Source organism: Convolutriloba macropyga, chromosome 2 (genome assembly GCF_964194025.1).
Source record: "Convolutriloba macropyga chromosome 2, txConMacr16.3, whole genome shotgun sequence".
NCBI lineage: Eukaryota > Metazoa > Xenacoelomorpha > Acoela > Convolutidae > Convolutriloba > Convolutriloba macropyga.
In genome coordinates, this window is record NC_134469.1 from 16,252,943 (window position 1) to 16,265,270 (window position 12,328).

The 12,328-nt window shown below is 33.2% G+C and overlaps 1 protein-coding gene across 2 annotated transcripts in view; it reads left to right on the forward strand.

Annotated features, from left to right (window-relative positions):
- The window catches only part of LOC142357261 (nesprin-1-like), a 278,227-nt gene that overhangs the window by 107,797 nt on the left and 158,102 nt on the right, over nt 1–12,328 (forward strand). For both annotated transcript variants that reach the window (XM_075408914.1, XM_075408920.1), the window contains exons 16-17: nt 10,173–10,345; nt 11,706–11,999. In XM_075408914.1, coding sequence (XP_075265029.1) covers nt 10,173–10,345; nt 11,706–11,999 — 467 coding nt within the window. The remainder of the gene's footprint in view (nt 1–10,172; nt 10,346–11,705; nt 12,000–12,328) is intronic.

The window sequence follows — 12,328 nt, forward strand, 5'->3', positions numbered from 1 at the left end:
TGACAGCTCACCTAAATTAGTTTGACAAAAACCTTCTTTCAAACTTGAAATCATATTTCAATCTCAGATCCTACTACTAAGCAAAGTCATTGCCTTGACCTTTTCTTTTTCATCTGTCAATCTTTTAGTAGATTTGTGGAAGCTTTGTTTTTTTTGGTGCTGTGACCTAATCTTGCCTGACGACTAACCAAGATCTCCTATTATTATCTACTGTCTTCTGTTTGAGTTTCAGTGATTAAAGTTTGATTTTTTTTTCTTTGAATTTGATCGAAAGATATATCTCAGTTTTCTTACGTCCATATGTAAACCACATCTGTTTCTGGCTACTGTTAAAAATTTCATTCTGTTTTTTTTTAACTTAATGTTCCATTTTAGTGTTGATATATAGCTTGCCAATTTGATTTTGAATGTATTTGTCTGGAGAGAAAGTGCTTCAATTAATGTCGGGCTCCTGCCAGGGTATCTCTCTTTAAACTTGATTGATTTATTTTTTTAAGTACTTCATTTTTTTAATTCGTTTCAAACTTGAAATCAAGTTTCGTTCTCATCTCACGACTAAGCAAGCTTGCAGTTTTGACCAATTAATTTTAAAGGGTCAATCTTTGAGCAGTTTTCTCGAAGGCTTTTTTGTTTTTTTCTTCTGATGTATAACTTAAATCTGACATCTGACGACTAACCAAGATCCCTAACCTTCTGCTGCTTACTTCTACCTGTGATCTTTATCTTCTGCCTTCAACTATTAGTTTGGTTATTATTATCTGCCTCTGGAAAGAGCGTTTTAATTGGTGTTGCGCTCGTCCTAAGGCATCTCTAATTAAAATTATGTAGTCCATTTTCAATAAAACTTTTGGTTATTTACTTTTCATTTGTTCATTTAACTTGTTTGAAACTTTTATATAACAATTCTTCCTTGAATCTGTCTAGTCATCAAGGTTGTCATTTTTTACTGTTTTTTCTTGTGTCATTCGTTTAATAGTTCTGTTAAAGGTTTTTGTTTTTGGTGATGTATGACAATAATTTGACGTCTGACGACTAACCAAGTTCTCTGACTTCCATCTGCTTTTTTTCACTGCTTTGCATTTTTTTTGTTTCTGAATAGAGAGAAAGCGCTTCTTTGCTGACATCTGACGACCAACAAATATCTCTGAGTGTTATCTGCTGTCTTGTATCTTGAATTGAGGTTTTGTTATCCGCCTTGAGAGAGCTTTTCGATTACTGTCATGCACTTGAAATCACATTTCATTCTCACATCTGACTACTAAATAGGATCACTGTTTTAGCTTTTTCAAAGCTGTCAATCATAGTACATTAGTCGGGAGGTTTTTTTGGTGATTTCTGACTTCATTCTGACATTTTCGAGTAACCAAGATCTCTTGATGTTATCTGCTGTCTTCTATTTTGAGTTTCAGTGTTGTTTCAGTTTGAGTGTTCTCTGTTCGAATTTGATCCAAAGATACATCTCAGTTTTCTGACGTCTAAAGGTTAAACGCAATCTCTTTTTAGCTTTTTGTGAAATTTTGTTTTTAGTTTTGTTAACGTAATATTTCTGTTTTTGTGGTGATGTATTTTGTGGTGATGTATAACTTCATTCTGACATTTGCAACTAACCAAGATCTCTGACCTTCATCTGCTTTGTTTTTCCTGGTTTGATTCTTATCTTCAATCTTAAACCTTGATTTCGAGTTTTGTATCCAACTCAAAAGATAGCCTTTTAATTACTGTTGTGTTCTTGCGAGGAAGTCTCTATTTAAACTTTAGTAATTTATTTTCCTTTTGACTTTAAAAATGTTAAATACTATTGCTTGTTTGTTTTTTATCTTGTTTCAAACTTAATCACATTTCGGTAATCACAAACCTAATCACTACTAAACAAAATCGCTGTTTCGACTTTTTTTCAGTCATTTAGTAGATTTGTCGAAGGTATGTTTTTTGGTGCTGATATATGATTTATCTGACATTTGACGACTTACCAAGATCTCTGAATGCTATATGCTGTCTCCTATTCTGAGTTTTACCCAATTTAATCTGCTATCGGTTACTTCGAGTTTGAGCGTTTGTTTTCCGCTTTACTGCTGAGCTATTGAGAACTGATCTATGATTTTTTTTGTTCCAACCCCACTTGTGGGGGGAGGAACTATATACTCATAAGGGTTTTTTTGTTCAGACATTTTTGGCCGATCGAGAGAGAAATATTCATCGCAGAGAAAAATGAGTGGTATCATTAAAAAGCTGGCCCAGCTTAGAATTTGAAATCAAAAAGATTTTTTATATTCAGTTTTGGAGGATATATCGAGGATTGATGTTTTGAGTTAACCTCGGAATATTTCATTTTAGCGTAAATTTTCTTCCAATTAAGATATTTTCTATGAAAATATTATTTCTAAATCAAATTTCACGCCATAAAATGAACAATTTTCTGTTCCTAAAGACTAAAGGCGATATAAAGACTAGTTCTTGTCTCAAGAGGAAGTTCACTATTAAAAAAAAAAATTTGAATTCCATTTGAGAGCTTTTTTTCTAAAACTTCAACTTTTTTTGCTTTTTTAAGTCACCTAGAGACAAGTCACTTTTTATATCGAGGTTCTGTTAATGACAAACCTACTTTACAGTCAAATGAAGCCCAATGAACAATAAAAATCGTTTTCAAGGGATTGCTCATGTTTTTTTTTTTTGCTTCGGCTTTGAGTTCTCGTAATTTTAAGTGAAATTTTGATTTTTTTGAGGTTTTACTAAATTTTGGAGTCCTTTGGCATGGTTTCATTGACTAACAGTGGAATAAGTTCCGTAATGAGCATTAAGTGAACATATCTAGTGCTTTGAGTGGACAGCTAATGGCTGTTAAGACTTTAAAAATAACTTTTCGATAATTTTTTTTGAACAATAACCAATCATAAACCTTTCATCCTGAACTGTAAGTCAGTCTCAGTGATGACAGCACCCTCTCACTTCTTACTGCGAGCAAATTTAATCTGGCTAGCGGTTTTATCTTCTAATTTTCGGCTATATGACTTCAATGACACAAGATTTCAAAAAGTTTTATAAAAATTTTTGAATTATTGGTTACTTTTGAACTCTTATCACATTATGCAGATATTATACACATTATCCAAACTTTTTTCTAATCCCATTGTCTTAGAGAAGACATGCAGTGGATCACAGACAAGGTTTTTGGAGAAAAGCTTTTGTTTTAATTGGCTTCGACACTTTCGTCTCGCACTTTTCTACTGAATTTTGTCTTTTGCCTGTTTTTGTTGTTGTTTTCATAGTCATAACTTATTGTGATGTCTTATTCATTGTCTTTGCATGAAAAAGATCCTTTCCCTAACATAGGGTTATATCTGTGCGTAATTATTCACCTCCGTTGAAAGCTTTTGAGTTTAATGTCTGTTAAGACTTTAAAATGAATTTTTCGAAAGTTTTTTTTTGACCATTAACCAATCCTTAACTTTTTTTCGTGAACTGATAGTCAGTCTCAGTACTGACAGGTTTTTTTTTGGTGCTGTGACCTAATCTTACCTCTGACGACTAACCAAGATCTATTATTATCTAATGCCTTCTGTTTGAGTTTCAGTGATAAAAGTTTGATTATTCTTTCTTTGAATTTGATCGAAAGATACATCTCATTTTTCTTACGTCAAGATGTAAACCACATTTGTTTCTGGCTACTGTTAAAAATTTCATTCTGTTTTTTTAAACTTAATGTTCCATTTTAGTGTTGATCTATAGCTTGCCAATTTGATTTTGAGTGTATTTGTCTGGAGAGAAAGTGCTTCAATTAATGTCGGGCTCCTGCCAGGGTATCTCTCTAAACTTGATTGATTTATTTTTTTAAGTACTTCATTTTTTTTAATTCGTTTCAAACTTGAAATCAAATTTCGTTCTCATCTCACGACTAAGCAAGCCTGCAGTTTTGACCAATTAATTTTAAAGGGTCAATCTTTGAGCAGTTTTCTCGAAGGCTTTATTGTTTTTTGCTTCTGATGTATAACTTTAATCTGACATCTGACGACTAACCAAGATCCCTAACCTTCTACTGCTTACTTCTACCTGTGATCTTTATCTTCTGCCTTTAACTATTAGTTTGGTTATTATTATCTGCCTATGGAAAGAGCGTTTTAATTGGTGTTGCGCTCGTCCTAAGGCATCTCTAATTAGAATTTTGTAGTCCATTTTCAATAAAACTTTGGTTATTTACTTTTCATTTGTTCATTTAACTTGTTTGAATTTTTATGTAACAATTCTTCCCTGAATCTGTCTAGTCATCAAGGTTGTCGTTTTTTACTGTTTTTTCTTGTGTCAATCGTTTAATAGCTCTGTTAAAGGTTTTTGTTTTTTGGTGATGTATGACAATAATTTGACGTCTGACGACTAACTAAGTTCTCTGACTTCCATCTGCTTTTTTCACTGGTTTCCATTTTTTTTGTTTCTGAATAGAGAGAAAGCGCTTCATTGCTGACATCTGACGACCAACAAATATCTCTGAGTGTTATCTGCTGTCTTATATCTTGAATTGAGGTTTTGTTATCCGCCTTGAGAGAGCTTTTCGATTACTGTCATGCACTTGAAATCACATTTCATTCTCACATCTGACTACTAAATAGGATCGCTGTTTTAGCTTTTTCAATTCTGTCAATCATAGTACATTAGTCGGGAGGTTTTTTTGGTGATTTCTGACTTCATTCTGACATTTTCGAGTAACCAAGATCTCTTGATGTTATCTGCTGTCTTCTATTTTGAGCTTCAGTGTTGTTTCAGTTTGAGTATTTTCTGTTCGAATTTGATCCAAAGATACATCTCATTTTTCTGACGTCTAAAGATTAAACGCAATCTCTTTTTAGCTTTTTGTGAAACTTTGTTTTTAGTTTTGTTAATGTAATATTTCTGTTTTTGTGGTGATGTATTTTGTGGTGATGTATAACTTCATTCTGACATTTGCAACTGACCGAGATCTCTGTCCTTCATCTGCTTTGTTTTTCCTGGTTTGATTCTTATCTTCAATCTTAAACCTTGATTTCCAGTTTTGTATCCAACTCAAACGATAGCTTTTTAATTACTGTCGTGTTCTTGCCAGGAAGTCTCTATTTAAACTTTAGTAATTTATTTTCCATTTGACTTTAAAAATGTTAAAAACTTTTGCTTGTTTGTTTTTTATCTTGTTTCAAACTTACTCACATTTCGGTTATCACAAACCTAATCACTACTAAACAAAATCGCTGTTTCGACTTTTTTTCAGTCAATTAGTAGATTTGTCGATCTGACATTTGACGACTTACCAAGATCTCTGAATGCTATATGCTGTCTCCTATTTAGTTTTACCCAATTTAATCTGCTATCGGTTACCTCGAGTGTGAGTGTTTGTTTTTCGCTTTACTGCTGAGCTATTGAGAACTGATCGTTGATTTTTATTGTTCCAACCCCACTTGTGGGGGGAGGAACTATATTCTCATAAGGGTTTTTTTTGTTCAGACATTTTTGGCCGATCGATCTATTCATCGCAGAGAAATATGAGTGGTATCATTAAAAAGCTGGCCCAGCTTAGAATTTGAAATCAAAAAGATTTTTTATATTCAGTTTTGGAGGATATATCGAGGATTGATGTTTTGAGTTAACCTCGGAATATTTCATTTTAGCGTAAATTTTCTTCCAATTAAGATATTTTCTATGAAAATATTATTTCTAAATCAAATTTCACGCCATAAAATGAACAATTTTCTGTTCCTAAAGACTAAAGGCGATATAAAGACTAGTTCTTGTCTCAAGAGGAAGTTCACTATTAAAAAAAAAAATTTGAATTCCATTTGAGAGCTTTTTTTTCTAAAACTTCAACTTTTTTTGCTTTTTTAAGTCACCTAGAGACAAGTCACTTTTTATATCGAGGTTCTGTTAATGACAAACCTACTTTACAGTCAAATGAAGCCCAATGAACAATAAAAATCGTTTTCAAGGGATTGCTCATGTTTTTTTTTTGCTTCGGCTTTGAGTTCTCGTAATTTTAAGTGAAATTTTGATTTTTTTGAGGTTTTACTAAATTTTGGAGTCCTTTGGCATGGTTTCATTGACTAACAGTGGAATAAGTTCCGTAATGAGCATTAAGTGAACATATCTAGTGCTTTGAGTGGACAGCTAATGGCTGTTAAGACTTTAAAAATAACTTCGATAATTTTTTTTGAACAATAACCAATCATAAACCTTTCATCCTGTACTGTAAGTCAGTCTCAGTGATGACAGCATCGTCTCCCTTCTTACTTCGAGCAAATTTAATCTGGCTAGCGGTTTTATCTTCTAATTTTTGGCTATATGACTTCAATGACACAAGATTTCAAAAAGTTTTATAAAAATTTTTGAATTATTGGTTACTTTTGAACTCTTATCACATTATGCAGATATTATACACATTATCCAAACTTTTTTCTAATCCCATTGTCTTAGAGAAGACATGCAGTGGATCACAGACAAGGTTTTTGGAGAAAAGCTTTTGTTTTAATTGGCTTCGACACTTTCGTCTCGCACTTTTCTGCTGAATTTTGTCTTTTGCCTGTTTTTGTTGTTGTTTTCATAGTCATAACTTATTGTGATGTCTTATTCATTGTCTTTGCATGAAAAAGATCCTTTCCCTACCATAGGGTTATATCTGTGCGTAATTATTCACCTCCGTTGAAAGCTTTTGAGTTTAATGTCTGTTAAGACTTTAAAATGAATTTTTCGAAAGTTTTTTTTACCATTAACCAATCCTTAACTTTTTTTTCGTGAACTGATAGTCAGTCTCAGTACTGACAGGTTTCCTGTCTTTTCTACTGCAACCAAAATTAATCTGGTTAGCGGTTTTATCTTCTACCTATTAGTTTTAAAGCTTCAATGCCACAAGTTTTCATAGTTTTTTTTTATTTTTGGGTACTTCTTCTCTTTTTTGGATCCTGTGAAATCTTATGACGTTATTCTTTTACTGATAGTTCCCATTGGTTTAGGGAAGACGTTTAACGGATCATAGATAAAGTTTTCAGATCATAGCTTATGATTTAAATTGCTTCGACACTTTCTTCTGGCACTTTTCTATCGAGTTTTTGATTATTGCTTGTCTTTGTAGTTGTTTTCATAATGAATAACTTGTAAGGTCTTATTGATAAAATATGAATGGAAAACAAACTGGTTGTCCCATTAAGGCATAATTTAGCGTATTTATTGGCTTCCGTTGAATGCTAATGAATTTGATGGCGTTGATACTAGAGTTTTCTCAAAATTTCGTGGTTGTAATGTATTTTTTTATATTTGTTGATTTTTTGAAGTTATTTTGATAAAAAGCAGGAATCCCTTTGCTGTAAAAAAGTAATTGAAAATAGAAAAATTAGTGAAAAGTTCATTTTTAAATGCCTTCGACACTTTTCTCGTTCAATTTTTTCTTGAATTTGCTCTTTTTGCCTGTTTTTGTTCTTTAGGTAGCCCTAAATTGCTGAGAGGTTTCGTAATTGAGGGTTGAGTTAATAATGTTACGCGAAGCAGTCAGTTTTTTGCCAATAGTCTAAAGTTTATGATTTACATCAAATATTTTTCAAACTATTCAGTTTTTGTTGTTCTTTTCGTCAAATTATAACTTATTTTCATCAATGAGAGGTCCCATCCAATTTCTTGTATTTCAAAAAATAACATTTCTACTGATATTATTTGTCACTGATGTTATGTTCGTTCGACAATATGCGTTTTTATAAACGTTTTCTGAGTGGTCAATTTTTGTGTTTCTCTTTGTGTTCAGTTAATAGCTAATGATTTTGATGGTAGCAATAGTTTGTGTTTTCCTAAATCGTTTATAATTTTTTTTTAGTTTTTCTTTATTTCGTTTCTATGGCTTAGTCTAATCAAAGATAGGTCCTTTTGGTTTTGTAATGACTTTTCAGTAGTTTATCAAGAATTATTTAGTTAAAAGCTAATAATTTCTAAGACTTTTGAGATTTCTTGGTTTAAAAAATGTTGATTAATTTTTGAATTTCGCCTCATTATTCGTTCTATTTGTCGACTTGTTACCTAGTCTCATTAAGAAAACTTTCCATCTGCTGTATGTTTAAGAGAAAGTAAATTTGAGTAGTTAAGATTTTATCTCAGTGCATTTTGACGTTGTTACTAGGTGCTTTTAAATTTAGATATTCAGTTTTTGCCGTGAAATTTTTGATTTGATAATTTTGTTGTTTGTTTTTTTTTGTCTCGTAGTCTCTTTAATGTCAGATCTCGTTGGTGCTTTAATGAGGCATGGCATTATGTAATTCAATTAGTAGATAGGTTGTGTAACGATTGTTTTAAAGTCAAACATCTATTTTTGTTATCCCCTCATTTGGTTGACAATTGTCAAAAATGTAGATGAGCTCGGGTCGGAACATGTGCGAACGCACATTAACCAGCCTTCTTGTTTCTATTTTACTCAAGCTTTATACCAGAAAAATCAAGTTCTTGGTTTAGTCGCTGCTTACAAATACAAAGTTTTAAAACATTGTTTACTCAAAATTTTCATGTTTCTTTTTTTGCCTCCTGGTATTCCTTACTATAATAACTCTTTCAAGAACTCTGGTTTATGCCACAGGGTTTATACTAGTCACCCAGCTTCTAAAAATATTCTTGAATACTTTGACGATTTTTAAAATCAAAAATTGATGTTATAATGCGAAATATCTACAATCGGGAGCCAATTTTGAGAACACTAAATGTTTGCGAAAGTTGGCATTCATCTTGGAATAGAAAAATTGCAAAAAATAGTCCTTGTACTGTGTTAGTTTTTCGGGAATTAAGGAAAAACAATATGAAAATTACGAAGGTGACCGAAAAATTTGAACAAGAAGATCCAACCCCACCACAGAAAAAGATTTGAAGATCGCCTAATGTCGATTTTTTGTTTGTTGACAATTTTTGCCTAATTTCCACAATTTAAATGTTCGCCTAATCGAGTTTTTGCCTAAAATCCTACGCCCCTTTTTTGTACTTCCTCAATGACTGTTTTATTTTACCTAATTCTGTTTTTTTTACATTTTTCGTGAATTTTTTGATTTCACAAGTATAGTTTCATTCTTCGCAAATTGCGTTCAAAGCACTTTTGACAGGAGTTGCTCTGCAAAGGCATCTCAAACTTAATTAAACAGAGTTATTATTTAAAATCGAAATTAAAATCGGATAAACCCATAAAGCCCAATTAAAGATGCTCGACATTTGAACTGCTCTAGTTATTTTTAGTTACTAGTTCTAATCTTTTCTGATGTTGATACTTATCCATGCATCCTGTCGAGAAGAAACAACGTTAAACATAACTACAGAACCCAAAAAGTATATCACGCACTTTTGACATTTTTTGTGACTAATCAATGTTTTTCTATTCTTGCTTGGTGTTTTTTTCATGGAGAGAAAGAGTTTCAGGCGTTCATCTTTCGCTCTTGTTGGTGTATGTCCAAGTGATCTTGACGTCAGTTGCATTTATGTTTAACCTCATTTAAATAGTTCTGCTTTGTTGATTTTTGAACTTGATTGAAACGTATTCTTTTCTGTCGCTAATACACTACTCAAAAGTCAAATTTCGTCTAATTATCGTCAAAATTTGCGCTTTCTTTAAGTTGTGTATAACTCACTCTTCTTTCATTTTCTTCTTTTTCTTTACCTCTTAAGTTAATGAATTATGTTTTTTTGGCGCTGATGTACAACTGCATTCTGACATCTGAACTAACCAGGTAACCAAGATCTGATTCTCATTTCAATTTAATTGTTATTCTCTACTTGGACAAAAGTTGTTGCAATCATTAGTTTTTTGGAGTTGCTAGTGCATATAATCATTCTGCTCTAAATACTTTTTTCTAAATAATTCTGTGGTTTGTTTTTGGATCAATGTTTGCATCAGTTGCATATAGTGCATCTATTTCGGAGATGTCTTGCTTGGTTCTCTTTTCTACTGACTAACCACGACAGAATTGAGATTTTGACTGATTTGAAATTGTATTACGCTCAATATGCATATTAGGCTTGCTGCATAAGTGTAGTTATCGAGCCGATTATAACTTATCCGATGGACGCCTTTCATGGAGTTATCTGCTCACGAAAGGTGAACTGAATTAGTTTGTTCCTAGTAATTTACTTGACCCGATCTATTTCTCTTAACGCTCACAATGGCGTGGTATCGTGTTATGGATATCATCTTTCTTATTCAGATGTTTTGAAGCACGGAGTTCAAAGGTGCAGGCAAGAAGTTATTTCCCTCCCTCAGCATTTAGTGGAGTTGTCTGTGTGGATTGATGGACTGAGTGCTACACTGCGTCAAGAGGATCAACAGTTTATACAGTGGACTGGACATCACGTGCTTACAAAGCTGCAAAAGTTTCAGGTTCACATTTGCTGATATGCAAAATTGCTGTTGCCTTTTTGCTCTGCTTCACTGCTTGACTTCAGCTCCTGTAAATGTGAATTCTGTATTCACAAAATTGTTAGTTTGAGGAGAACTTTTTATAGCTGCGAAGCTGTAAGCTGAGCGTAGCTATATTGCGCGGTGCTCTTGGTTTTTTACAATTCAAAGAATTTGAATTGTATTGGGGCGCTGTCTTTTTTTTAAGATCTTCACACATTTTCATGATTTTTGAAGTCAAATTGGAGTGGTGATTTTGGTCACGCCGAAACAGGAAATGGAGCGAAAAAGCGAGTGGTTTTGCGGCGTGAATTTTTTTTGCTCTAATTTTAAAGTAGAGTGAGAAAACGGTGTTTGAACAAAAATTCGGTTTCTCGGTAGTGGTTTTTTGTTCACATGCGGCAATTTCACTCTGATTTTTACTGTTTTTTCAAATTTTTGGATCGGATTTTTTTTCTAAATAGTTTTCCCAATCCATTCACAGCTCAATCTGGACCTAGTTTTTTGTTAGAATCAAAATTACATATCTCACTAGTGGTTTTTTGTTCTCCCTAGTAGCATTTTGACATTGATTTTCTGTTTTTTTTTGTTTTTTTTCATCTGATTTTTTTTAGAAATGGTTTTCCCAATTCACTCATTGTCCCTTCAAGGTCTAGTTGTTTGTTAAGGCAATGAAAATTCTTTGAATTGTACGTCAGGACTTTTCCTGCTATGTTTTTTTTGTTTCGTCGTCTGACGCTCTTTTTTCGTTTTACATTTGTTCACACAGCAAAGCTGAAAGTCAAATTTTCTGAATGACTTCTTCCTCTCACTAACGGCATTTGCGCGCGTGACGTCATTTCTCACTCGCTTTAGCGGAAGTTTTTAGGTTATTTGCGTGATTAGATTTTGATCATACGTGACTTACCTCACTCAATAAAAATGACTTTTGCACTTTAAAACTTAAGTTTAATTTGAATTTGTTTAAGGTCAAAGGAACTCCTATATGCAGTAAAGGACCCTAATAAGAGGCTTCTGTGGAATGAATTTTAACAAGCTTGATTAATTTATCGCTGAATGTTTTGTAGCCTAGTTTTTTGAGCGGCGTCGAAATTTTTTTCAACTTATATCTGTATCTGTTTCTATTATATGACACGCAGGTCTATTCTTTCGCAGCTATTCCAGCAATCTGCCGGCTATGTTAAAAACTTTTTCCTGTTAATTTTGATTTTTATAGCAAGACCAAATTTTAGATTGACCGTTCTAATGTAGTGGGAAGCTGATATTCGCAAATAATGTCACTGACACGCATTTTCCAGTTTAGTTGTTTAATACTATGTAGATATTGGTTTTTAACTTTAAGGGAATCGACCTGGACCTGTCATGGACTCAACAAGACCTCGACCACATCAACCAAGAGGCCATCCGATACTCGCAATACCAGTACCCCCTGCAGGCAATAGTTCGCTCATACTCACGAGATAATATATCCTCAATAGGCAGTGAAAAAGAACACCAATCAAGTTTGGCTTCTGAACAAGAGCGAAGGAGAAGTATGGCATCCAAGTCTGAACTGATCCCGAACTTGGACGACCAGATTGGTTTGCTTAATCAGCGGTGGCAGAATATGCGCGAACAAGTTCAACTCAATGTTGAGGTACGTTGGCGTCATCTAGCCAAGTTACGTTAAGGTCTCTAAGTGCTTTTGAATTTTAAATTTCTAGGCTGCTTCTTGCTTTACGCTCATACGACAGCATACTGATGTCATTCGTCATGTATTCATAGTCAGTTAAAAATTATTTTGTGCTATTTGCCTGTTTGAATTATTTTCGATTACTGGAAAATGTTTACTACTAATTTTGAAATCATTATTGTTCTCAATTCAATACACCTTAATACTAAATAGCGCTACGAATTGAAAGCGTTGTCGATTGTTTTTAATAGCCGCCCTCATCTTCTCAGCCGGCTATTATAGCGCTCCTATTT